The 27,494-nt window shown below is 37.5% G+C and overlaps 3 protein-coding genes and 1 non-coding gene across 7 annotated transcripts; 3 read left to right on the top strand and 1 right to left on the bottom strand.

Annotated features, from left to right (window-relative positions):
• Nucleotides 1–297: 297 nt before the first annotated feature.
• Nucleotides 298–15,546, top strand: LOC147275688 (piezo-type mechanosensitive ion channel component). 3 transcript variants are annotated; one of them, XM_086253427.1, is made up of 21 exons: nt 298–623; nt 843–923; nt 1,857–2,016; nt 2,109–2,269; nt 2,586–2,742; nt 2,829–3,015; nt 3,388–3,503; nt 3,729–3,813; nt 4,849–5,064; nt 5,148–5,325; nt 6,102–6,230; nt 6,423–6,596; nt 6,760–6,993; nt 7,871–9,415; nt 9,784–12,269; nt 12,510–12,905; nt 13,298–13,456; nt 13,711–14,214; nt 14,330–14,474; nt 14,618–14,762; nt 15,002–15,546. In XM_086253427.1, the coding sequence occupies exons 1-21, from the start codon at nt 575–577 to the stop codon at nt 15,135–15,137; spliced, it is 7,443 nt and encodes a 2,480-aa protein (XP_086109553.1). In that variant the 5' UTR covers nt 298–574; the 3' UTR covers nt 15,138–15,546. The 3 variants fall into 3 exon arrangements, with proteins under 3 accessions (XP_086109553.1, XP_086109554.1, XP_086109555.1); XM_086253428.1 differs by lacking the exons at nt 298–623; nt 843–923; nt 1,857–2,016; nt 2,109–2,269; nt 2,829–3,015 and having other exon boundaries at nt 2,630–2,742; XM_086253429.1 differs by lacking the exons at nt 298–623; nt 843–923; nt 1,857–2,016; ... (2 more) ...; nt 2,829–3,015; nt 3,388–3,503 and having other exon boundaries at nt 3,742–3,903.
• A 671-nt stretch (nt 15,547–16,217) lies between these two features.
• LOC147275687 (methyl-CpG-binding domain-containing protein 4-like) lies at nt 16,218–17,921 on the bottom strand. Its single transcript, XM_086254820.1, has 2 exons — nt 17,761–17,921; nt 16,218–16,975 (listed from the first exon to the last, which is right to left on the bottom strand). The coding sequence occupies exons 1-2, from the start codon at nt 17,800–17,802 to the stop codon at nt 16,454–16,456; spliced, it is 564 nt and encodes a 187-aa protein (XP_086110946.1). The 5' UTR covers nt 17,803–17,921; the 3' UTR covers nt 16,218–16,453.
• A 3,945-nt stretch (nt 17,922–21,866) lies between these two features.
• Nucleotides 21,867–25,950, top strand: LOC147275686 (putative E3 ubiquitin-protein ligase RF298). 2 transcript variants are annotated; one of them, XM_086254672.1, is made up of 3 exons: nt 21,867–22,028; nt 22,624–24,672; nt 25,225–25,950. In XM_086254672.1, the coding sequence occupies exons 2-3, from the start codon at nt 22,684–22,686 to the stop codon at nt 25,765–25,767; spliced, it is 2,532 nt and encodes an 843-aa protein (XP_086110798.1). In that variant the 5' UTR covers nt 21,867–22,028; nt 22,624–22,683; the 3' UTR covers nt 25,768–25,950. The 2 variants fall into 2 exon arrangements, with proteins under 2 accessions (XP_086110798.1, XP_086110797.1); XM_086254671.1 differs by having other exon boundaries at nt 21,867–22,050.
• A 386-nt stretch (nt 25,951–26,336) lies between these two features.
• TRNAS-UGA (transfer RNA serine (anticodon UGA)) lies at nt 26,337–26,418 on the top strand. Its single transcript has one exon. It is a non-coding gene; the product is annotated as a tRNA-Ser (tRNA).
• The last annotated feature ends 1,076 nt before the right edge of the window (nt 26,419–27,494 follow it).

Genomic DNA, 27,494 nt, shown 5'->3' with positions numbered 1-27,494 from the left:
CGAAACTAACAGTTGTATGACGCCAATCAATTCCCCGCGAAAACTAATCACAGTAGTCCGTCAGATTCAGACCCCAAAAACTCGATAATTAATTCCGATTGGTCAAAAGATTACTTACACGCTACAGAATTATAAATTAATTTTAATTTATTATTTCTTCAATTTATTTATTTATATTATTTTTTTTTCAAAGCTTCTTGCTAGTTCGGCAATCTCATTTATGATTTACCATATGATTGATTTCGACATTTTTGCTGTAAAATTAATGTGACTTTCAGTTCGGACTTGGGACTAGTAGCTAGAGATTAACATTCTCGTTAATCATTACTTTCGACGAAGGTTTGATTTGCCGGGAGTTTAGAGGACTAAAGTATCGATATTCTGTTTAATTCGTTATCGTCCTCGAAGCAGAGAAGAAGAAGCTAGCTAACTTTCTTGGGTTTCAATTCAAATTGGGAGTTTCTGAGGAAATTTGAAGCTTTCGGGAAATGGGTTTTCGTGATTTTGATGTTAATCGAAAACCCATTGATTTGTGGAATTGAAGTGATTGTTTTTGGTATTGAGGGCCTCTCTCATGGGGAGATTTCTTGGCGGATTTGTATTGCCTCTGCTGCTGCTAGCAGGTATTCTTGAAAATGCCTTTTGTTCATTTACTTTAATAACCATCTTATTGCGGTAACAAGTTTTTTCAAGTGGATGAACTGGATATTACCCTTGCATTTGACCAGATATAATTACTCTTGCATTCTTTGTTCTGTTTTCGTTGAGTGAGCTCGTTTAGCTTTTCTATGGCAAGTTAGATGAAATAATTGATTTTTACATGTTACCATCTTTTTTTGCAGCTGCTTTTATCAACTGGAGCTTGTTCTCTATTGTTGATTTGATAGCTTTTCTTCTTATTCAATTTTATGCGCCAAAAATAGGTAAGCTGCTCTATGTAGATTTTACAGTTTGGCTTCCAATTTACGAATGCTTTTATGTAGTTATGTTATGTGTTTTTCTTCCCCTCTTTCCCTCTGGGACCATACTGTGAGATGGTGGTGGAGGTACTTTGTTTGACGAGGAAATGGATATATTAGGAAAATACATGCAACATATATTTATGGATTACTACTGTATTGTTAATGAGTTGGCATAAAAAGTCTCATATGCAAAGAGTTTTCTTGATACAAAAAGTCTTGGTGAAATCAAATCAAATTCCAACAGACTAGTTAAATTAGTTGCTTTCAGCCAGAAAACAATGGTGAAATTTAAAATGACCTCAATCACTGAATTAAGTTTATCCAGCACATTGACTATTATGTGAGGTGCATTGAATCACCGGCCCATAAACCCAATGTGATAGGCTGAATCTGATAGCATGATCCTGCATTAGTTTTTTTTTTTTTGTCACAAATGGTATGTGTGTGTTTATGGATAAGGAATAATACAGAATGCATTGTGCATTATACAGAAAAGTATCTTCAGTAGGAAGTTTTACTGCAGTGTAAATATATAATTGCATGATTCCTTATCAATGTGCTGTAGGACTTTGATTAAATGCATCAGTGATTTTAATTCAAAAAGTGCTCAGCTTTGGTTTTCCTAAGTAGCTATGTCTACGTGGATGCCAAATTTAGTCATGTGTATTGTGAGATTCTTAGTATTCTGTTCAATATCTCATTCAACATCAAATTTTAGGTTTGATCAGTATCATGCTGAAATTTTATTTTGAACAATTTTGGTGTTACTAATGCAACTTATGGACAAGAGAAAATATTTTTGCTGTTGTTTCTGATGCTGCTTCTTATTGTATTAAATGCTCAAAATTAATAACTGATTTTTACTACTTCTAACACCATTTTTCTTTGTCGTAGGATTTCATTTTGGAAGGAGGCTTTTATTATTGTGGTCCATTATCATATATTCTTTATTTGTTATTCTTTCACAAGTGATATATCTTGTTATATGGGTTAGTGAGGGAGATAGATGGAGTATGGCAGATGCTTGGTGGGCAAAGCTTTTTGGATTCATGATGTACGAATTATCTTTGGTGTCTATTTTGATCTCATATTCCTTTATTTTAAATGCATACATATATACTTTGTCTCTTGTGTATACTTTTGCAGAGTTCAGTCATGGAAATCTCCCTCTGTGATTTATTTTTTAGTTGTACAACTATCAGTAGCTGCTGTTGCTCTAGTTGACTTGTTTGGGAACAGATTTGGTCTTGTTTCGTCATGTGATTCATGTTGGGGTCGATTCTTATCATCTGTTGAACGCTTAGTTTGTAAGTATTTACCACGCTGATTTATTTATCCTTGGTTTTTTCTGTGATTTTTCATATCAACCCAGATAGCATCAGTTACATAAAGCAATTCAATATTTGAGCTCGAATAAGATTCTTCCTTTTTCTTCTCGGGGAGATTGATGCAAACTGTTAAAAATGCAGGGATGCTTTGAATAATAAACCTTATGTAAAATTGCAAGACGCATGCATGCCCTTGTGTGATTGCCACTTATCAATTGGTTAAATTGAAGACACCATAATTGATATTATAAATGTAACAACTGACTTGGAATTATTTCTCTGTTCCATATGGAAGGTTCTCATCTTAGGGTTGCTTCCTGCTTGCTGTTGCCTGCCATTCAGCTTGTTGTTGGAATTAGCCATCCCTCTTGGGTTTCTCTACCATTTTTTATTGGGAGCTGCGTTGGTCTTGTGGATTGGTCTTTGACAAGCAATTTTCTAGGACTTTTCAGGTGATTTCTTTGTAAACCATCATCTCTTCCTCTCTGTCTATTAGTTTGTCCTTTTGTTGCTCATGGTTTCATCTATGGGTTTGAAGGTGGTGGAAGCCTTTTCACTTGTATGCAGGCTTCAACATAGTCTTGCTTTATGTGTATCAGCTCCCTGTGGAGTTTCCAGATATGTTAAAATGGATAGCTGATTTCATTGGTCTGTTCAAAATAACTTTATATTCTGAGTGGACTGAAGTTTGTTCGAGCGTCTCTCTTGTACTTTGCTACATCATGGTACGTCTATATAATGCTACAGAGTTTGGTATATCAGGATATCTGTAAACCGGTGATTCCAGATTCTCTATAATGTGGGGTCTGCAAGTTTATTTCGTAATAATTCATTCCTGGGTGATATGGTTTTATTATTCCAGTTGATCTGGCTATTTGATATTGAAATGTTTGTGCACAAAAACTATATCTCAGAATTAATTTAGTGACCATGCAGCTTTGGGTTATGGGCACCAGAGAATCCTACATGCAAATGTGTGTGTGTGTCATCTTTGTTACTTTGTTACATAAGTGTTTCAGTTCTTAAAATCCTTGCTGCATTGCCATCTCCTGGTTGTGTTTTTTTTAATTTTTGACCTTTTCTTCCTTTTAATGCAGCTATCCTTTGTTAAATGTGACCTAGAGGAAATGGATTTTATTTTGTCCATGAAAGAAAGTAACTTGACGGAGCAACTTCTTCCCTCAAAGCATTCATTTTTTATTCATGAATCCAGGTAATATTCTTGGAGGTTCCATCTGTTCATCCAGGTCACATTATGCTATCTCGTTGATCATTGTCTTCAATGTTTACAAGTTAAACCATTTGATTTTGTAAGACAAATGGGAGAAAGACCTTCTGTCTTCCTTCCCTAAGTTCTTGTCTTTGATTTTGCTGAAGCAAAGCTGATTTGATAAAGTGAGATGGGTGCAAGCTTACATAATTATTTATTTATTCACAGATCTGGTGTAAGGCATACCAATGTTTTGTTGACGGGAGCGGTTTTTCGTACCTTTAGTATCAACTTTTTCACATATGGTTTCCCGGTATATATTCCTATAGTCTCTTTTCCTCTTGACTGAACATCATGATGTTTATTGAAGCTGACTTGACTCATGCATGCCATCTTTTTGAAGGTGAAGATGAGGCAGTTGTGAATTTCAGTGCTTGAATTTAATGCATGGGGCTTTAGGTATCTATTTAGTTTGAACCATCATGTGGGGAACCTACTATTGAGTGATTTTCATTTTGATGTTCTTCCAATCCAATGAGCTTGATTTGATAGTTCAGTTGAACACAATTTTCTTTTTAGTTGCAACTTTTATGGTTTCCAAATATAAACTTATTGTAGCGAAATTCATTCTCTGTTTCTTCTTCAATTTATAGTCTTTTTCATGGATCCTACTTGCTATAGTTTCTTTCCCCTATATTATTAAAGTAAGATCAACTTATTGTATCAAAATTCATGCTATGCTTCCCCAATTTATTACTTGCAAATTTTACATAAAGGATTTATTTTATTAAATTAAGATCAACTGGAAAGCCAAGGATGAAATATTTTTTGCCCCTCCAATAAGGCTAGGGATATTGCATGTAATAGAAAAAATAGGAGATATAATTAATATGACAGACCTCATATGACTAGTCTAGAACAGAGGCAAGGATGATTATGATTACTAAAATAAAATATTGCAATCTTTGTCATGCTAAAAAATCTGGAAAAAATGAGAGGAGAAAACAGAAGTTGAAACAAACTTCTTGGGTTGAAGGCCCATTAGAGGTGCCCGTCCTAAACCACTTGGTATTGAGATCTACAATTATTTCATGAACTTCTGTCAATATTTTTTAATCTGATTTGATTGGGGGATTGTTTTGGGTTTGTATTAATTTGGTTATGAGGTGCCCATGTTATGTGGGATTGTGACCAAATCTGTGCAATGACATTCTTTGACTTATGATTTTCCAATTTTTTCGTTTACTTGTAAATTGTATCTAGCTAAAGTTGGTATTAAAATCTGTTTGCTATTGAGTTTAGTAATATTAATCGGTTCATATGAACATTTTCGGTGGTGACTTGACAGGTGTCCTTGTTTGCTCTTTCCTTCTGGAGTTTTCATTTTGCAAGTGTTTGTGCATTTGGGCTACTTGCATATGTTGGCTACATCATATATGCCTTCCCTTCCGTATTTCGTTTGCATCGACTGAATGGGCTGCTTCTTGTCTTCATTCTCTTCTGGGCTGTTAGCACATATATTTTCAATGTAGCATTTGCATTCTTGAATTGGAAAATTGGGAAGGTATTACTCTCTTTCTGGTGACGTTTCATGTCTGAATTTAGCAGAAAATGGTTTGAAGTTAACTGTTTCCATTACATGTTCAGAACATGGACATATGGGAGATGGTTGGGTTGTGGCATTATCCCATACCTGGATTCTTTCTGCTTGCACAATTTTGTCTTGGAATATTGGTTGCCTTGGGTAATCTTGTGAGCAGCTCAGTTTTCCTTTGCTTGTCTGATGAGGATGGGCGATCTTCAAATGAAAACAGTACTGTAGAAGGTATTGAAATACAATATGAAACCAATTGATTGAATAATCCGTAGCTCTCATACTTTGGGGTGGTGGGGGTGTTCTAGGTGTACAATTAAATAGGTTGTCCTGTGTAGGCTTCAAATATATGTCTGTCTTGTCTTTTGCCTCATACTGATATAAATGCTTATACCATTTGTATGGGGTGTGATGCGTGATTTATATTTAGCCATCTGCTGTCTCTAAGGCCATATTATAATTATTGTCTGGCCCTGGCCCTTGAGGTCTTCCAAACTTTTTTTTTTTGGTCGGAGCCCTTTTGTAGCTTCACCACTTCCTTTCACAGTGGTCAGCTTGAACTATTTTGCTCTTTGATGGTATATTGCTCTTTAATCTGTTATATTATGTAATCTGTATTGCTTTATAGGTGGAATCATGCTCTCTCTCTCTCTCTCTCTCTCTCTCTCTCTGTTTCATATGGTGACTTTTAAGTCTTCAAATTGTTTGAAGTTCTTTTTTATAAGTTTTCAGACCAGATTTGAACTTTTAAGTCTTGAATGCTACTCGTCCTCTCCCAAAGTACAATTACCATATTTCTATGATATTAGGTCAACATTGAATATTATCTTTGTTCTATATATCTTTCCAAGAGTATATCTCTGCTGATCATTGGGCCTTGCACCAAAGCACACTTCCATTGTCATACAGTACAAGCCTTTGCAGGCATTGGTCTTAAGTTAATTTCAGAGCTTATATGAAACTGTGGAGAACTTTCTATTGTCATACTTCAATATCCTTAATCACAGGCGATGGAGAGACCAAAGTATTGATTGTGGCCACAATTGCTTGGGGACTGCGCAAAAGCTCTCGGGCTATCATGCTGGCACTAATATTTCTCATTGCTATGAAACCTGGTTTCATCCATGCTGTTTATGGTATGTGTCAAACCAATATTTATTTATTTAAATTAGTTGTTAATTCATGAAATTGACTGTTAGCATGAGGTGCTTTGTTCAATCTTATTTTTGTATTGTGTAATAGATGAAAAATTGAAAACTGGTGTAATATTCTTTGATATAATTTGTGGCATTTTTCTAATTGGTTTTATGTTTTGACCTGTGATTCAGTGATATTCTTTTTGATATATCTTTTGAGCCACAACATTAGCAGAAAGATACGCCAGTCTTTGATTCTCCTATGTGAGGTTCACTTTGCGCTACTGTACATCATTCAGATTAATCTGATCTCTAATACTCTGGAGCAAAAAGGCTCTTTAAGTGCGGAAGTCTTATCACAGTTAGGTATGCAGCTTTTTTTTGTTCATTTCTGATTCATGAATTATTAAGTGGACACAGTTATGTATGTTTTCTTATGAGGCGTTGGTTATGAAAAAAGTTAATAATTATGTCAGAAACCTCTGCCAAAAGAAAAAAGCAATTTCTAGTGATATTATCTTTATTGCAGGTCTCCTTGAACGTGAAAGCTCGTGGGATTTCTTGGAAATAGCTTTGCTTGCTTGCTTCTGTGCAATTCATAACCATGGTTTTGAAATGCTATTTTCATTCTCAGCAATTGTGCAGCATACCCCTAGCCCTCCAGTTGGATTTAGCATTTTGAAAGCTGGTCTGAACAAATCAGTTTTATTGTCAGTGTATGCCTCCTCCACCACCAAGTACACCCATGATAATCCTTCTTACGGTATAATTTTATCCATACTATTTTTCATTATTTATTTGGTCTTGAATGACTGTCCAATCTGGTCCCATTGATTGCAGAATTTTGAAATTTGGTCTTGACCTTCTGAATTAGTTCCAAATGATAATCTAGTGAATCCTTAGTTGGAATGGTTTGATGTGAAATGAATGAAGGAATTTAATGATAAGCATTTTTCTTTCATGTGCATGGGTTAGGTGGTTAAAAGTGAGCATGAGAGAAATCAGCAGCTGAAGTCGAAGTTGGGTATTAGAAATCAGCAGCTGCTTTCTCTCATGCACACTTATGTGCAACTAACCCATGTGCATGCGAGAAGAACTCTTAACAATATTGTGGGGCCCTCAACAATCAGAGTTCTGGCAGACCATTACTCATAGAGGTTGGTAGTTATATAGTTATTTGATAACATACTTTTGGACGCATAGAACAAGTATGGTGAATTGTGCAATGAACATTTATTTTCTAAACATAAAAAAAAAAATTATGCAATGAACATTGGATGAAACGGAAATGGATACAATGAACATTCTCCATACTATATGTTGTTGCATTTATGAAACAGAGTACCTACCATCATGGTTATATTCAGGGACCTGCTATGCTTTATGTGAATCCTGTGGGAGATGTTGGAACCAGACATATTTTGTAGGCTGATGGGAAATTGTGGTCATCCAGCTTATAATAAGCACTATTAAAAAGCAGCAGAGTCTAAATTCATTGTATGTAGGCAGCCGCATCTAGGAAAATTACTACCAGTACTAGTGCTATTTCTGCTGCTGTTACTGATACAGTGATACTGCTGTTATTATCACTTTTGTTTACTATTTTCATTGATATTTGCTAATTTTTTTTCTCTTTTCAGAGAGAAGAATAGCATTATTCCTCGGTGCAATCGGGCAGAAGTTTCTATCTATGTACCGATCATGTGGAACCTACATTGCCTTTCTGACTATTCTTCTTACTGTATACTTGGTGAGACCCAATTATATATCATTTGGGTACATATTCCTTCTCCTTGTTTGGATAATTGGAAGACAACTTGTTGAGAGAACGAAAAAGCGCCTTTGGTTCCCATTAAAAGCATATGCAATTATGGTGTTTATCTTTATCTATAGCTTGAGCAGCTTCCCCAGCATTGAGGTTTGGCTGTCCGGGTTGATAGATCTTTATTTCTATCTGGGCTATGACTCAGAAGCTTCATCTTTGAAAAATGTTTGGGAATCCCTAGCAGTCTTGATTGTGATGCAACTTTATAGCTATGAGAGGAGGCAGAGCAGGTATAACAAGTCAGATGAACCTGATATGTTAGAATTTGGATTGCTTGGGTTTATAAAGCGGTTTCTCATATGGCACAGCAACAAGATCTTGTTTATTGCATTATTCTATGCGTCTTTATCTCCAATTAGTGCGTTTAGCTTTTTGTATCTACTTGGCCTTGTCATCTGTTCAACTTTACCTAAAGCTTCACGGATCCCATCTAAATCATTCTTGGCTTACACAGGATTTCTAGTAACAGCCGAGTATCTTTTTCAGATGTGGGGTAAACAGTCTGCAATGTTTCCTGGACAAAAGCACTCTAATATATCCCTTCTTTTGGGTTTCCGTGTATTTAAACCTGGCTTTTGGGGTCTAGAATCCGGCTTGAGAGGAAAAGTGCTGGTGATTGCTGCATGTACCCTTCAATATAATGTTTTCCGCTGGTTGGAGAGGATGCCAAGTAGTATTCTAAACAAAGGAAAGTGGGTGGAGCCTTGTCCATTGTTCATCTCAGAAGAAGATGCCTATATTAATGCTTCCACCCCTAGAGAGGACAGCAAGCCACCAACAGATTCTGGAGCATTTTCTGTGAAACGAGAAGAGGCGAGAAGCAATTCATGGCCATTTTTCTCCCCTGGTCTATCACAATCACCTAATCCTGTGTCCTCTAAAGCTGGAGGTTCTGAGGGTAGTAGCAGTAGCAAATATTCATTTGGGTACATTTGGGGAAGCACCAAGGAGAGTCATAAGTGGAACAAGAAGCGGATTCTTGCCTTGAGAAAGGAGAGATTTGAAACACAGAAGCTTATCTCAAAAATCTATTTGAAATTCTGGATGGAGAATTTGTTCAACCTCTTTGGTCTTGAGATAAACATGATTGCATTACTTCTTGCAAGCTTTGCTTTGTTGAATGCCATTTCTATGCTATACATTGCATTGCTTGCTGCTTGTATTATTTTGAATCGCAACATTATACGTAAAATATGGCCCATATTTGTTTTCCTGTTTGCCTCCATTCTCATCCTTGAGTACTTTGCCATCTGGAGGAGTATGTGGCCTCCAAATCATCCTGATGAGACTAATGTACGCTGCCACGATTGCTGGAGAAGCTCAACCATGTATTTCAGTTACTGCGAGTACTGTTGGTTAGGTATTACTCTCTTAGCCATGTTAGACTTACGCACACAAATGTACATGTGCACATGCATGTGCACACAGACACACAACTTCCAATTAAGCAGAGAGTTATTTATTTTCTTTTCCGAACATTAGTCTTCAACATGAGTACGTGCTTTCTGAGATACCCAATTTATTCAGTTTCTTCGATGAATTGGAAAAATGTTATTGCAGATAATTGATATGGACTTTTGACTATTGCTTGACAAGTTCTGGGACAATTTGAAAAGTTGTTTATGTTTTTCTTTGACCTTATATTTTGTTTGCTTTTATGTTTTCGTTGTTATGTAGATCAATGAAATTACCTTAAACTATTAACAATGCATACCACTTCGGCTGTAGGGCTTATTGTTGATGATCCCCGAATGCTTATCAGCTATTTTGCGGTCTTCATGCTTGCTTGTTTCAAACTTCGTGCTGATCATTTGTCCGGCTTCTCGTCTCCATCAACTTACCGTCAAATGATATCTCAACGTAAAAATACATTTGTGTGGAGAGACCTCTCTTTCGAAACTAAAAGCATGTGGACGTTCCTTGACTACCTGAGGCTTTACTGTTATTGCCATCTATTGGATCTTGTGCTCACATTGGTTTTGATTACTGGAACCATTGAGTACGACATTCTGCACCTTGGTTATCTTGCTTTTGCACTGGTTTTCTTTCGGGTGAGACTTGAAATACTAAAGAAGAGGAACAAGATCTTCAAGTTCTTGCGCATATACAATTTTGCTCTTATTGTTCTTTCTCTTGCATATCAATCTCCTTTTGTGGGGGACTTTTGTGCTGGGAAGTGTGAGACGATAGATTACATATATGAGATGATTGGATTTTATAAGTATGATTATGGGTTTCGGATTACTGCAAGATCAGCTCTCGTTGAAATTATTATATTTATGGTGGTATCACTTCAGTCATATATGTTTTCCTCCCAAGAGTTTGATTATGTGTCTCGATATCTTGAAGCCGAGCAAATTGGTGCCATTGTGCGTGAACAAGAAAAGAAGGCTGCATGGAAAAATGCGCAGTTACAACATATTCGTGAATCTGAGGAGAAGAAACGCCAGCGTAACCTGCAAGTGGAGAAGATGAAGTCAGAGATGCTCAACCTGCAAATCCAGCTTCACAGCATGAACTCAGTTACTAATTGTGGTGACTCTCCTCCTGTCAGTGAAGGCCTAAGACGGAGGAGGAGTTCATCTATTACTTCAAACAACGATGCTGGGACCCCTGATAAAGAAGGATTTCCCATGAAAAAGGAGCAGATGATTAGACAGGATTCGTTATGCCCTTATGAATTGCATGAATCTCCTGCAGCAGTGAATATGGAAAGCCCAATAGTGGTGGATTCTATGAAAAATTCAATGGAATCTCTTCATTGTGAGATTACTGAAGTTGAAGCAGATGTTGTTGATGGTGCATTTTTTGATTCAGAAAAGAAGGAGAAAGTTAAAGGGCAAGTAAAGGGAAACCCAATAATATCTGCAGTTCATCTGATAGGTGACGGTGTGCAATCTATTGGAAATCAGGCAGTTAACAACCTTGTCAACTTCTTGAACATTGAACAAGAGCCTGATATCATTGAGCACTCTTCTGCTGGGGATAGGTTGTATGATGAAATGGAGAGCCAGAAAACGAATTATATGTGTTTTGACCGTTCATCTTCTATGCTGTCTGATAAGAGTTCTGATGCCACCAGTCTGCAGTTAGGAAGGATCTTCCGTCACATATGGTCCCAAATGCGGTCCAATAATGATGTTGTGTGTTATTGCTGCTTTGTCCTTGTCTTTTTGTGGAACTTCAGTTTGCTTTCTATGGTGTACCTGGCGGCTTTATTCTTGTACGCACTATGTGTATATTCTGGTCCAAGTTACATCTTCTGGGTTATCATGCTGATTTACACAGAAGTCTATATTTTGCTTCAGTATCTGTACCAGATTATCATTCAGCACTGTGGTTTGAGTACTGCTTCAGACCTACTTCGTGAGTTGGGATTTCCTACACATAAAATCATGTCTTCTTTTGTTGTCAGTTCATTGCCTCTCTTTCTTGTCTACTTATTTACCCTCGTACAGAGCTCTATAACTGCAAAAGATGGTGAGTGGATGTTATCTACAGACTTAAACTGTTATAAGAGGAGTGCTTTCAATGGAAAAGAGGTTCCTGTGAGTTATAGCTGGAGTGAGAAGGCAAAGGAGCTGCTGCACATAATGGAAAATGTGATGAAATTGATAATCAGAAGCTTCTTTAGGTACTGGGAATCACTGACACAGGGAGCAGAGTCCCCTCCTTACTTTGTTCAGGTGTCTATGGATGTGTGCTCCTGGCCAGATGATGGGATTCAGCCAGAAAGGATTGAGTCTGGAGTAAACCTATTGCTTAGAATCATCCATGATGAAAGATGTAAGGAAAAAAACCCTAATCTATGCCCTTTTGCTAGCAGGGTGCATGTTCAAAGCATTGAAAGGAGTCAAGAAAATGCAAATGTGGCTTTGGTTGTTTTTGAGGTGGTGTATGCCTCACCCACTACAGAATGTGCTTCGGCAGAATGGTACAAGTCACTTTCTCCAGCAGCTGATGTGGCAAGGGAGATTATTAAAGCACAGCATGCTGGGTTTGTTGAAGAAGTAGGATTCCAATACCCTATACTCTCTGTAATTGGGGGAGGCAAAAGGGACATTGATCTGTATGCGTATGTATTTGGTGCTGATCTGACTGTTTTCTTTTTAGTCGCCATATTCTACCAATCTGTTATAAAGAATAAAAGTGAATTTCTTGATGTGTATCAGCTTGAAGATCAGTTTCCCAAAGAGTTTGTGTTCATCCTAATGGTTAGTCATTTTTTTTTTTCATCATTTTCTGTCATGCTTTAAGTAGTGAAAATCAAGTTTACTTTAAGATTGATTGCAAAACGCATGGATTTACAAATTTGAATTTCAATAACTCATCTTGTGTTTGGTTTACTTTATGGAAACTGTGGTGGATGAATTCAATGCATCTATTATAGGTTAACAAAATGAGATATATAATTTTATCTAAATTGCTCAATGGATAAATGATTTTCCTTGCAGATTATCTTTTTCTTGATTGTGCTTGATCGCATAATCTACCTCTGTTCATTTGCCACTGGAAAAGTGATTTTCTACCTTTTCAACCTCATCCTCTTCACATATTCAGTTACACAGTATGCTTGGAGCATGGAGCCTTCCAACCAACATGCTGGAAAACTAGCACTTCGTGCTATATTTCTTGCAAAAGCAGTTTCTCTTGCACTGCAGGCTATACAAATCCGATACGGAATTCCCCATAAAAGCACTTTGTACCGGCAGTTCTTGACCAGTGAAATTTCACGTATTAATTACTTAGGATATCGACTATATCGTGCTCTTCCATTCCTTTACGAATTGAGATGTGTACTTGATTGGTCATGCACAACCACATCTTTGACCATGTATGATTGGCTAAAAGTAAGTTTTGAATCCATCTGTAGCATCCTGTCATAATTAATCTTTAATTATTGTCATCAACCTTTGAAAACTATGCAATGAATTACCACTGGGAGCATCATCAATCATATGTTAATGTTATCGTTACCGTGTTTGTTCATTGATATGACTATCATCATAGGGAGGAATGAATAAGGGATACAACAAAATAAAAGATTAGAATCGCATTGATATGTTGAAATAGGTTGGATAATTAGATTCATTAGTTCGATGTATTCATTAAACATCCATTGCATCCTGCGGCATGTTTCTTTACTATGGAATAGCTCATGATATCATAGATGCAAGCTTATACAGTTCGATTGAAACATTTACATGCTTGATTCTGAAACTGATTATGGCTTTCTACCTAGTTGGAGGACATCCATGCAAGCTTGTTCCTTGTCAAATGTGATGCAGTCTTGAATAGAGCAAAGCACAAACAAGGAGAAAAGCAAACAACCATGACCAAATGTTGCAATGGGATGTGTCTGTTTTTCATATTGATTTGTGTTATTTGGGCTCCAATGCTGGTAAGTAACTTTGATTGTACATATTACTGACTCCCAAATGACACTTGTATCCTAACTGCAGTTGGGGAACATTCATTGTATTTGGGAAAGGTTAATGAGGCAGTTAATGATTTGTCTGGACTCATAGGCTTGGCCTGTTGCATTCACACACAGACATGCTCGTGGGTCCTTATTTTTTATTTTTTCTACTGAAGTGAAGAAACAGTTAGTAGCTTTTCTGAATCATGCATAGAGATCTTTTTTCCTCCTTACAGATGTATAGCAGTGGTAACCCGACAAACATTGCAAATCCCATAAAGGATGCCAGTGTTCAGGTTGATATCAAGACAATGAGTGGAAGGTTGACCCTGTATCAAACCACCCTCTGTGAAAAGCACGAATGGGATAAGCTCAACTCAAATGTTAATCTTGACCCCAAAGGTTATTTGGATACATATAATGAAAAGGATGTCCAGTTGATATGCTGCGAAGCTGATGCAAGTATTCTGTGGCTTATCCCCAATGTGGTTCAGACCAGATTCACTCGGTCCCTTGATTGGGACATCAACATGGATATTACTTTTACTTGGGTACTTTCAAGGGAAAGACCGAAAGGAAAGGAAGTCGTGAAATATGAAAAAAGTGTCCAGGGTCTTCCAAAACAATCAGATGTCCAAAGAGTTCTTAATGGCTCTATCAACAGCTTTAGGATATACAATGTTTATCCAAGATACTTACATGTTACTGGTTCTGGTGATGTCAGGCCATTGGAAACAGATGTACTCTCTCTCTCTCTCTCTCTCTCTCTCTCTCTCTCTCTCTCTCTGTGTGCTAGTGTCCCTGCATTAATTTTCATAAAGTTATTAAGATTGCTGAAATACTAGTAATTTGCAGGACAATTTTGTTAGTGCGGAACTTGTTATAAATCGTGCTAATTATGAGTGGTGGTCCTATCACGACATCAATTCCTCATATGCCAATGGATGTGAAGGCTTGACAGGACCCATGGCCATTATCATATCTGAGGAAACACCACCACGTAAGTTTACGAAAAACAACCTGTGTGATATGGATATGTGCGTATGTTAGTTTTGTGGTTCACTGACTCATATATTTTTTGTTAAAATGATTTTTGTTAATATTTGGATGATATTTCTATCTGGTCCTGCAATATTATTTCAGAGGGTATTCTTGGGGACACCCTTAGCAAGTTCAGCATCTGGGGTCTCTACATAACATTTGTTCTTGCGGTTGGCCGCTTTATCAGACTTCAATGCTCCGACTTAAGAATGAGAATCCCCTATGAGAACCTTCCTTCCTGCGATAGGTAATGCAACTTTCGTTCTGTGTTTCATTTTCCAAACTTTTCTGCATTCATGCAAACACAAAATAACATGACCCAAACACGATGCCACTTGATTGCAACCCCTACTTAAATACTTGATATTAGGTTCTGTTACTTTTCTCTACCCTGATCATTCCTTCCCCAAAAGATGAATATGTGGAGTTGGAATAACTTCTTGATTGGTGGTATAAATTTTTCATTGTATTATGGTTTTTGTGCAGGTTGATAGCCATTTGTGAGGACATATACGCAGCAAGAGCAGAGGGTGAGCTTGGAGTTGAAGAGGTCCTTTACTGGACACTGGTGAAGATTTACAGGTCACCACACATGCTGCTCGAATACACGAAACCGGACTAGATATCAAACGTCTAATGCTACCTTCCTGTTACCAACAACTCCACTGCGTTTAATACTGACGTTAGGCTTGACTAACACCCATTTATAGATCTCGTATATACTGATACCCAATGAAAGGAATGCATAACACAATTCTTTCCGCAGCCATGGAAGACTCTGGTAGTGATTTTTTCTTCTTCCAGAGTACCTCTGGTCCAATATTCTTGAAGGATTAAATTCTGCAAATGACCCTTGGTTTCCATGTTGAAGGATATGGACACAGTCAGCTCTACAATTTGTAACATAGCTTTTGCATATTCACAGAGGGCATTGTGTTTACATGTACACATGTAGTATTTCAAAATGATTTTGGTTTCTCATGTATATAGTTGAATACAAGTTCGAGAAAAGCCATAATACTAGAATATTTTCAAGAACAAGAATTTCCCGTAAATTTTTGCCCCTTCAGGAACAAAGTGTATAACGGTTGGGCAAACTACGTCACCAATTAATGCAGTAATTGCATATTGAGCTTCGATGCTCACTCGCATGACTTGCATCTTTTGTTGCCTCTCCTCCTAGACCTCTGTTTGCCTACACAGGTTATGCAGATTTTTGGAAGGATATGCACAGCACCTACAACTCTACAAGCATTATTTTGGCAGAATAGACCCTCCATCTTCATTAACAACACAGCGTCTCTCCTCAAGTCATCTTCGTTAGTGAACTGATAATGCTATTTGTTGGACCCCAACCGCAACCGCTGTACAGTATTGTTTTTTTGGCTAAGTTTTTCTTTATTTCATTTCTCACAAGGACCGTAAGCTACTAAAATTTGCAAAAATTGTTTTTTCAAAAGAATTGTTCAACCGGTCGACCAAAATCAATGCCATAATGGTCAGACAGTCGTGATACAATTATATAAAGGCAATTTATTTCCTCTTTTCTGAAGACAGTTTTGAAACTCAAACTTTGGTTGAGACACAAGTGAGGAGGAAATCTATTGCCAAAAAGATTTGCTTTCAAAGAGTGTAAATGCATAATGAAATACTTATTCTTAACCATACTTGTAATTAACCATCTAACCAACACAACTGTATTCACTAAAACATACTTGTAATTAACCATCTAACCAACACAACTGTATTCACTAAAACATACTTGTAATTAACCATCTAACCAACACAACTGTATTCACTAAAACAGACATGTAATTCACCATCTAAACCGAAATGGTTGAAGCTATGAGTATCAAAATTCCCTCATGCAGATGAACCGACATGATTTCCACATGACAAAAGCTAAAAACCTCCCAACAAATTTTCACCAGTGATCTTTCAAGATACACTATTTGGCTCACCTGCCTCTTCATGCTTTGGTGTTTTAATTCTCTTGTGGCTGCTACCAGAACCCTTTCTAGCAACATTCTCAGGAATAGTGTCTTCCATTATCTTTGGGCTTCCAAAGTCGAAATCCATTGCAGATATACCTTCGTATGTAGGATTTTCTTTTAAAAATGACACTATCTCATTCCGGGTTCTCATTTTTTTCCCATTGGGTGTAATATAGTAAGTATCGAATTTGGAATAATCTTTTCTAAGCACCAAATGTCTCTTAAAACCTTCTGGGGTCTTTGGCAGGTTAGGCTTATCAATGACCCAAGTCCTACTGGCATTGTATTCGATATCAGCAGGATCTTCACAAGAAACACCAGATCTTTTGTTGCAATAAAACGGTTCCTCAAAGACTTTGCTTCTGATGTCCTCAAACTCTTCTTCTGAATGAATCACCCTCCATTTCTTGCATTCCTCACACTGCGCAGCATATATATCGATTGCACTTTGTGATGCATATGCTTTCTGTCAAGAGATTCAAATGTAGTTTAGCACATTCAATGAATTCACAAGCAAATCCAAACCCAACAAGAATTTTTAACTACTAAATCAAATTAAGGTCAAAATCCTAAAAAAAGAATGCATACCAGATTTGAATAAAACTAAATGGAGGAAAATTATATAGAAAGTGCAAGTATGTCCATTCAATGTACCGCAACTCCCCACATCAATACTATGCCAAGGCTCTCTGGTAGGAGGCTATGAGATGTAACTGTAGTCCATCTCATTGTATGATTGGATTTCGGATATTCATGATTACTCTAAACTGAACTTCCTAAAAAAATTCCTAAGCTAATTTTCAACAACATGAATGTAGCAAAAAAGGGCATATCACATTGCTGATCACTTACCAATAAACTCAAGAAGCACATTGGACACCAGTCTAACACACAATAATATGAGCATGCAACCTTCAAGGCTTCAATTATCTTCAGTAAAACTTAATATTTTCAACTGAATCAAGGTTTATAGTTTTTCTCTTTGCTTAATTACTATCAAGTTGAAGGTTTTCCAGATTTTACTTATCAAAGAAAAGTAAATGTGAACTGGGTCGAAGAGCAGTAAATTATCGCAACTTATCCTTAACAAACTGAAAAGTCAATTTCAATAGGTAAATCCATTGACATACAGAACCTGTATAACTTTGATCTCGGAAGGTTTTCTTATTATCACCGACAGACGCTCATCAACGAACAAAAATCAGATGCGATATTGAGGAAAATCTTAAATGAAACAGAGTCTATTTGTACCTTGGACGACGACGTTTTAGGGGTTTCTTGGCTGTCCTTCATTACGCTCTTCCGGTCGCTGAAAAATTATTTTCTCTCCTGCCAAACGGCCAGAGGAGGAGGATGACGGCGTATATGTTCAATTCGGATCCTCTATTGTATATTAGGTCCACAACGACGTTGTTTGCCTAGAGTCTAGAGATTATATTATTTCTTTTGGTCGATATTAAACAAAGTATGAAATGACCTTTTTATTCTTTGGGAAATTTCATTTAATATCCCTTTTTAATACAACAATATTTTTTCCAATATTTCCCACCTATTTTCATTTTTTATAGCTCTTTCGTCCATTGTGGGACAAAAATACCTTTTTCTTTGTCCCACCCACAACAACATCCTCCCCGTTTGTGATCTCCACATATCACACAGCTACCTAGCTATCAACATCCTTCCCATCTCTCTACACAGCGAAAATCCATGGCTACTATTCTTCTTCTTCCTCCATTGCCACTCCTCCAAATCTCCATGGCAAATTGGCAACAACCATTTCACCAAACCTCGCAAGACCTTGCTTCACAAGCTCTCTCGCTCCAAACCCTCCTCCTCTCCTCCAATCTCAACCCTCCATTCTCGCCCCCGTCCCTTCTTCATCGTCTGATGGGACCTGGCCAGCAAAACCCACCTCGACTACTTTGCCAACCTCGCCCAAGACGGCAAGCTCCAGGATTTCGCAATCTGAGAAAAATTTTGTGGGTTTCTTTTGTTTTTTTTCTTTGAAATTTTGTGGGTTTTGGATGTAATAAAGAAAAAAGATTGTCAAGAACATTGTATTCATTATTCATTATAAGTTTTCTTTGTTCCATAAAATTCCAACATGGTTTTATTGTTCCAGATATGAAATCTCAATTTAAGTTTGATGTTCCAGATATGAAATTTCGATATGACTTTGATTTTTAGATTTGAATTTTTGATCTAGATTTGTTGTTTCAGATATGAAATTTGATCGTCGTGTCGACAAATAATGGTCAACACATGGTCGACATATGGTGTTATAGCTGATAGTGTTGCAGCTAGTTCATCATATTCATCATTTTCCTTTTTTTTGTTGACAGAGTGTGACATGTCGACCATGTGGCGACAAGAAGGGCATTTTTGTCTGAAAAAGATAAAGTTGAGAGTGGAGTGTTAAAAAAGATAGAGTTGTATTTAAAAGGATCATTTAATAAAATTTTCCTACATAGTATATACATAACTTCATAAGAGTTAACTAGAAATCTATTAACAAACCCAAAACTGTTAAAAAAAAAAACAAAAATCATTAACATTTTGAGATCGGTTTCCACTTAAGGGGGTACTGACGTGTGTGCATTTCTTTTTTCCTAGTGAGCACCTAGCAGATGCATGTAGTTACTGAAGGGTTGTCCTCTGTTCAGTTTTTATTCATTGGGCTTGGGACTCGGTTCTCTAGCCACTGTCACAATCCGCTTGTTGGTATTATGTTTCATTATGTCAAAGGGGATAGAAACGGGTGAAAAGTTTGGAAAGTTGAGGTCTTTTTTTCAATGTTTAGTGGAGGCATTCAATTTGCGAGGTGATGCAGATGATTCTTGTGCAGTGTATAAGAGGATCATTGATCTACTGGCAAGAGCAGAGAGAAGAATTGAAGGTGATCAAAAGTTCAAAGAAACAAAAGAATGAATGAAGATACTACTACGAATTGGTGTGGTATGAATTATGAAAGCAGTTGATCGACTCCACGATCAAACTGCTCTAGTAATTTCAATGATGGAGTCTACTTTGACTCTCTGAGATTTCAAAAGCTGCCCGAAGTGCTGATGTTGATGAGAAAAAATGTTGAGTGCCGAAGAACTCAGGAAATGATCTGATAGTAAAAGAGGTTTTCTGAATACAATAGCACTGAACATAAATGAAATGTGGAGGGATTTTTGAAGAAGGAATCAGAAGAAGAAAGAGCAAAGAATTGGGATGCTTTAGTAGTTTCTCTAGCTACCGTTCTTTGCCATGCTTTTTCTATTCTTGTTGTTTTGCTGGTTAATTAGTTCACCCTGATGAGATAGGTATGGCAAGAAGAATGCCTTAGGTTCTACATTTTAACCTCAAATTGTTGGTACAACCAGAATATCAAGACTCAAATATCTTTCGTACTATCACCATCAATATCTTTCGTACACTTATAGTAGGGTTCACAGATGAATCCCACATTTACAGTCGTCTTTAGGACTCGAGGGGTGGGAGGGAGAGCAACCCATTGCTTGGTGTATGGATTGCAGAGGTAATAATCACGTTGATAAAACTTGGTTGCGCAGCACAAAACTAAGTCATTATAGGACCTACCATAACTGGTTGTGACCTTCATCATCACTACAAAAAATGTGAACAAATGCCATATGTATTAGTTGTACAAAAAGGGGTGACATTTGAGAACTTTAGTCCCTATTGCCTAATTGTCACTTATTTTTGTTAAAATCGAGGTACTTTAGTCCCTATTACCTAATTGCTATTCATTTCTGTACAACCAATGAATGTGGCTTTTGCTCATATTTCTTGTAGGGTTTGATCAAAACAAGGGAGAAAACTCAGAGAGAAACTGCTTGTTTTGAACCCCAGAAGCTTGGACATTGTAAGTGCTTCAGATTTGTGCTTTGTAACCTTACTATAGGGAAACGTAACTAGAGTGCTATCCATAATGGGCTTTTGATGCAGATCATAGTGGAGCCATAGAAAGTGGCGTACAAAATAAGGATCAGAGATGAGAGTGGACCATCGCTTGGACACACACTTCCATTGAACAGAGGATTTGCTAGAAGGAAGTCGACAAAGGATTTCAACCAATATAATGTCAGGAAGATCATCAATAGTAATCATGAATTTTGATGTTGATGATGATGACTCATCAGATTGAGAGGCCTTCCACCGCTTTGTCCGCCGATTACTGGTGGCTGCAGATAGCTTGTATGGCTTCCGCAGGCTGCGACTGCTGCTGCTGCTGGCCATCTCCATCTGCTTTGCCTTCCTCTTACTTCCTTTCCCCACTGCTTGATCTAATTGTTAATTCTAGGCTTCTTGCTATGACAATTAAACAAATTTCACCATCATAACATTGGCAATATAATTGTAAAAGCCAATATAATTTGTCAATACCTAATAATTAACCAACTTTTAATTAAAACATAATAAATATATTAAATATAAAAATTTAACTATAATTAAGTCTTAATACATATGTCATGCTTAGGAGAAGGTGGTGATGCTCTCTTCCATTTTTCAGTGGCCTAAACCGCTCGGTATAGTTTGACTCATCAATTAACTTCCATAATTACACAACATCTTACATAATTACTTTCCTATATAAATTAGGTGTGGGATTCCCTTTAATTATTCACTCATCACCCTTTTGATTTTTTTCCCTAATTGTAATTAATGCAATTTAATCCTAGAATCTGGACAGATTATGAATATGAAATTACCATTAAAAATACTGATAATGGATCCGAAAGGCAGCCAAATGGAACTCACGTTATTCACTTTCTAAATTTGTCTTTGTGTGGATTGCTAATTTGCTACAACAAAGGGATACGGCCTAATAAGTTCTTTTGGATTTTGGACAAGCATCAAAACCTAATACATTCTGAAGAGGCCACAATCCCAACACAAGCAAATCACTATATAATAATGTCCATGATTTCCTCACTTAGATGACCACATTAATCAATCATTGAGAGCACTAAATTTTTGCTCAATTGCATGTACATAACTATGAAATCTAAATGTTGGTTTGTTCTAGTGTGAAAATCAAAGCATCCATTAAAATAAATTTATGTGGGAGCAAACAAATACATTGAATTAGTGCATTATTAAGAATTGATGTGAACTAAATAAGAGGGAAAAAGGGTTGAAGTTGAAGGTGTAAAATATGAGAGGGGTCAGTGAGTCAAATAGTCAATGGTGTATTTAAGTAGCTGTTTGTGACCAAGGTTATATCCATATAAAGCCAAATTGGGCCAAAGCGCAAAGCAGGGCCGTTTTGTTTTGGCTAGGTGGCTTGTATTATTGTATATAAACCATCCCCAAAACCCATCAGCGAGTCAGTGACACACACACAAACACAGCAGGCAGTGTAGAAGTTATCATACATTGCTCTCTCTCTCTCTCTCTCTGGGTAGCAGAAGAAAATGAGGACCATGACGACCCCTTAAGCTTTCCCCTCCTCGCATTTAACGATACGTTGCAGCTGTTTTGGCTTCAGCTAAAACCTCAGAGCTCGCGTGGTACGTCTCCATTCGATTTTGGGTACGAAAAATCTCTCTTTTTCTTCATTTGGGTTCTTATCTTTTGCTCAAAAATTCCAAGTTTTGTGACCTCTAGGGTCGTATTTTGGTGGTTTTGTGAAATGGGCATCGACATTGTGATGCTTTTTAGAAAATGGTTTGTCGGTGATGTGCTGTTATCTAAAAAATTGGACTTATGTGGTTGCATGCGTTATTGGCTATTTGCTGGTTTTAGCTAACTGGGTTACTGGGAGCTCTGAAATCTGTGTGTTCTCGAACTTTCATATGGGCGGGTCTGCTTTTGAACAGTTTTAATTTTTAATGCTTTCAAACAGGAGAGTGCTTATTGTATGCCTATTTGCCCTCTCCTAGTAGTTCAGGTATGAAGTTTTCTAGTATTTCTTGTTGTTTGTGTGTGTGTTTATTGTATACATTGATAAATTATAGAGTTCAATTGGCATTGATTATCTGTGAAATGTTTGAGAGAATATCTAGTTGCACATTTCTCTTTTGTCAAAGTTTATTTCATTATATGTGTACAGTTCTCACCTTTTCTTGACATATTTGTATTTTTTTGATTTGTTGGATTATATAGGGTTTATCGATACAGAGTGGACGGGTAAAGATGTTGTGGTGTTAGTTCTTGCTCATAGAAATGGAAAAAGTGATCAACAGTGGTCCTGGCAGCAACCAAGGAATATTCTCTGAGAAAGGAAGTAGGAACAAGAGAAAATTAGCTGACCCTTCTCTAGATAATACAATTAACCCCCACTCGTCGGTGAATGCATTCCCTCTGTGTGAATTATCTCCAGAGATGTCTCAAAAATTGAGTGACTGTGCGTCTTTGGAGGTTGGGGTGGTTCAGCCCAAACAAGTGGAAGCGAGAGCCTTTGAATGTAAGGATTGGGATGATCCCATTGCTTTTCAACTTGGAGAACTATTCTTATCTTATTTGCAAGCAATTTTCCAGACTGCAATTAAGCAGATTGCTGAATGTGGGTACAGTGAGGAGGTTGCTGGAAAGGCTGTTTCAAGAGGCGGCCTTTACATAGGTGGTAAAGACCCTGTATTGAATATTGTAAATGATACTCTGGAATTTCTTATGAAAGGGAAGGATATTGATGCTTTAAGAGATAATCAGTTTGATAATTTACAGCACCTGCTGGAGTTCACAATGCTAGAAATGATCAGTGTGCTTAGGGAGGTCAGGCCATACTTATCGGTTGGGGAAGCAATGTGGTGGTTGTTGATATGCGATTTAAACATTTTGCAAGCCTGTACATTGGAAGGAGATCCAGTAAGTGGTCTTGGTTTTGAAGAATCCTCAAAAGAGATCTCCTCTGATCCTTCCTCTCCCCACTTAAGATCAGATGTAAATAGCTCTGAAACCATCCATCCAAATCCAAACGAAGCAAATTCCTCAAAGCCGTCACTCCCCCATTCTCAAAACCATCGTCCTGAAACACTCAAATTTGGAAGTTTCCCTAACTTGCCCAACCCCCAAAATTATCATGCTCCTGAAGGGCTAACCCCTGAGAAAGGGAGTTTGTCATCTATCCTAGATAGTCTGGAGAAATGCTTAGGCTCCACTGGGGAATATCTCCAAACTACATCTCAAACATCTACCTCTGAAGAAAAATCAGGAGCTGGTCGAAAGGGGCGCTCTAAGAAAGAATTAGCAGCACTTCGGAAGAAGTCCTTCCATTTGGAGAGAAATTACAGGGCTTATGGGTCAAGAGGAAGCTTCAAATCGGGGAAACTCACTGCATTTGGTAGTTTTGTTGTGGAGAAGAGGATGAAGCCTCCATCTGAACTTCCTGGAGGACGTACAAAAATTGCCTCCTCAAAGTTAAGTGCACAAGTTGGAGCCGTCGCCCCTTCATCAGATGGAAGACGTCATGCTTCAACCACTATTCCATCTGCTTCACCTGCAACAATACCCGTAAAAGGTACGACATCTTCCTTGCCTTCCGCAGAAACCAAGCTTTCCAACAAGTCTCATCCAGAAGAAAAATCTGGACCTAAGACCCCAGCTAGCACCTCTGTGTCTCCTAAGACTATTGATTACTGTGCTGGCATCCCATATGATAAATCTCTAGAAAAATACGTCCCACAAGATGAGAAGGATGAGCTGATTTTGAAGTTAGTTCCTCGGCTGCAAGAGCTGCAGAATGAGCTACAAGGTTGGATTGAGTGGGCCAATGAGAAGGTAATGCAGGTTTCTCGTAGGCTTAGTAAGGAACGACCTGAACTTAAAACACTGAGGCAAGAGAAGGAAGAAGCAGAGCAATTTAAAAAGGAGAAGCAAATGTTGGAGGAGAACACCATAAAGAGGCTGTCTGAGATGGAGCATGCCTTGAATAATGCAACTGGCCAGGTTGAGAGAGCTAACTCTACTATCTGTAGGCTTGAGGTGGAGAATTCAAATCTGAAAAAGGAGTTGAGTACTGCCAAAACAATGGCTTTAGAGTCAGCTGCTAGGCACCTGGAGGCATTAGAGAGGGAGCAAAAAGCACTGAAAAAGGCCCAGGCATGGGAGGGGCAGAGGGGATCATTGCAGGAGGAGCTTGAGACAGAAAAAAAGAAGGTGGCCGCACTGCAACAGGATTTAGGCAAGGCAAAAAATGTCCATCACCAAATTGAGGTATGCTTTTTTTTTTTTTTTTTTTTTTTTTGCATATAACAGTTACCTATAAAAATTAGTATGCGCTGGCTGTGGGATACTGGTGAACATGGGGATAAATCTATGGTAAGGGTAACAGGGCTTTATTTTTTATTTTTTTCAAAGATGGGGCCTTGTTTTTAAGCAAAATGTTGGCTTGTGATGCCAATGAGTCACAGTAGTTTTTCTCACTGTGCATTATAAGGAAGCTTGTTTGCCAAATGAAGAGAAAAAAAAAAAAAAAAAAAGGCACGAAGTGTTCACACAAATGTATACCGAAAATTTCCACTTGACTTGAGTTTTGGCTCAAGTAGTAAGGGGTGGGATGGGGTCGGGCAAGGTTAGTTATGACCTTAGAAACCAAAACTTTAATAAACAGAGAAACATACACACAATCTAGTTTATTTTATAATACCAGTTTCTACCATTCAAGTTTTTGCTGAAGTTGTAATTTTATGGCCCAGTGCATAGTTGATAAAAAAGTTGCTGTCTCTGGTTGTTATTCTTACTACTAACAGTGTATATCTGTTATAGGCTAGATGGAAACAGGAGAGAATGGAAAAGGAAATAATACTTGCACAGGCTGAATCCATTAGAAATGAAATAAAACAACGTGAAGCTTTGACAAAAGTGGAGGAAGACGTGATCAAACAGAAAGCAGAAAATGATATGCAGAATTACATGGAAGACATCAAAAAACTTGAGAGCAAGTTATCTGAACTTCAATTGAAGTCTGACGCCTCAAGAATAGAAGCACTAAGAAGGGGTGCTGCTGGAAGCTTTGGAGGTTGCCAATCAGACAGAAAAGGTGTGATGGCCACAAAGGGAAACCAAAATTCTACTATCTTCAAGCGGGTAACAAATTCCCGGGAACATTTTGTGACAAAAAGTTTGAGACAGGACCGCGAGTGTGTGATGTGCCTCTCTGAGGAGATGTTGGTGGTTTTCCTTCCTTGTGCACATCAGGTTGTCTGTGCAAAATGCAATGAGCTTCATGAGAAACAAGGGATGAAGGACTGCCCTTCTTGTAGGACCCGAATTCAACGAAGAATCAATGTGCGCTTTGCTCATCCATAGTTTGCAAACTTTACAGTGGAGAATGGGGACTGGATAATGAGAGTAACCTTTTGAATGGATCAATGAGTAGTTTAGCTAAATTCAATTCCTACTATGATGGATTTTGTTTTCTTTGTTTTTCGGGTCATACAGTCCGTACCGGTGGTTTACTCCAAAAAGAAATAGACAGGAAGAGTTTATAGACATAGTTGCCTTGTAAAGAGTAAGAGACGTTTTGCTTGAATGAAATGTCCCCATTGCAAATTCCCCATTACACCAATACTGAAACTTAGGATTGCTCATCATTTCCAAAACCACTTAACTAAAATGCTTGGGTGAAAGTATTCTAAGAGCTTATCAACTAGTAATTAGTTTAATGATATTTTTTTCTAATAATTTTGGAGAGATTTTAAGCCGCTTCTTGTTTTATACACCATGAATCCGAACTAGATAAATTGGTTCTAAGCTCATAATTTGGCAAGTAATCTTTGATAGCGGTCAAACTTGACTTCTAGAAACGCATGGAAGGAGAGGAAATAGTTCATAGCTTTTAAGTTATAAATATAATAGTTCTTGCAAATTTACCAGAAGTCGATATGTCCGAGTGGTTAAGGAGACAGACTTGAAATCTGTTGGGCTTCGCCCGCGCAGGTTCGAACCCTGCTGTCGACGGCTTTTATTTTTTTATTGATTCATTTAATTCTGTTCTACTTCCTGGAAGTTCTTTGCACTCTTGCACCACACAAACACATATTTCAAAGACTTAAAAAGGTAAGAGTACTCTATTGCAGTTAAATCAAACAGTCCTTTTTTCTAGAGAGTTCTCTGGTGTGCATATATAATGGTGCATAATTCATTTACATCATAGCATGTTAGAGTCAATTCCTAGACCATGTTCAAAACCAATGCTTAGAAACCACTTGCTTCGTAACCTGTATCACTTGGAAGCAATGCACAGAAGCTTCACCTAAAACACTGAAACTTATAACTCCCATGGTACTTGTACTACCCAATTCTGAAATGCTTCTGACCCTTTAATTTGGGTAACTATTCAGAAAGCATACACAACTACAAATTATAAGCAACATGATCCAGTAAATGCGGACCCTGTATGAGGACACTCAGACAGTAGTGGAAGGAAGAATTATAATGATTATAGTGAACCCAATAAAGTTGCAGTGACTCTAGCAGGTTCATTTTTTGGCCCTATGGCCCTTGTAGGCATTCATAAAGATAGGCTTTATGTATTTCATCAAAAAAGAAAAGAAAAGAATAGAAAAGAAAAAAGAAGATAGGCTTATGTATGCATAAATGAAGTCCATATTCCTTATTCTAATAAATTTTAGATCATTGGGCACCTGCCCATGTGAATTATGCTGATCTTAAGAGGAAAAATAATGGCCACACAACAATTTAAAGCTCTGGTCCTAAATGGGGCAATGATTGGGTCATGCTCATAAAATGCTACCTAACCAAATTGTACGTGCTACTTGCTCAGCATGACACACAGCCAATAATTAATATTTATTCTCTTTTACTGCAGAAGATCAATCTCTAAATGAATATACCCAGGCAATGTTGCAGAGAAATGATAATCTGACATATTTCTTCATGACAAATTGTTTGAAGTTTATACTAGAAAGGTTCCTTCATTCCTTGTTCAAGTATTTGTAGACCTAATTGCCAGTGCAATGTATTTATGGTTCACTTTTCATCTAGTGGATGAAAGTTGTTGAAGCATTATTTTG

The sequence above is a fragment of the Dryas octopetala genome, chromosome 8 (assembly GCF_963921425.1).
Source record: "Dryas octopetala chromosome 8, drDryOcto1.1, whole genome shotgun sequence".
Taxonomy (NCBI): domain Eukaryota; kingdom Viridiplantae; phylum Streptophyta; class Magnoliopsida; order Rosales; family Rosaceae; genus Dryas; species Dryas octopetala.
Note: the sequence above shows the minus strand (reverse complement) of the source record. Positions and strands in the feature narration are given on the sequence as shown.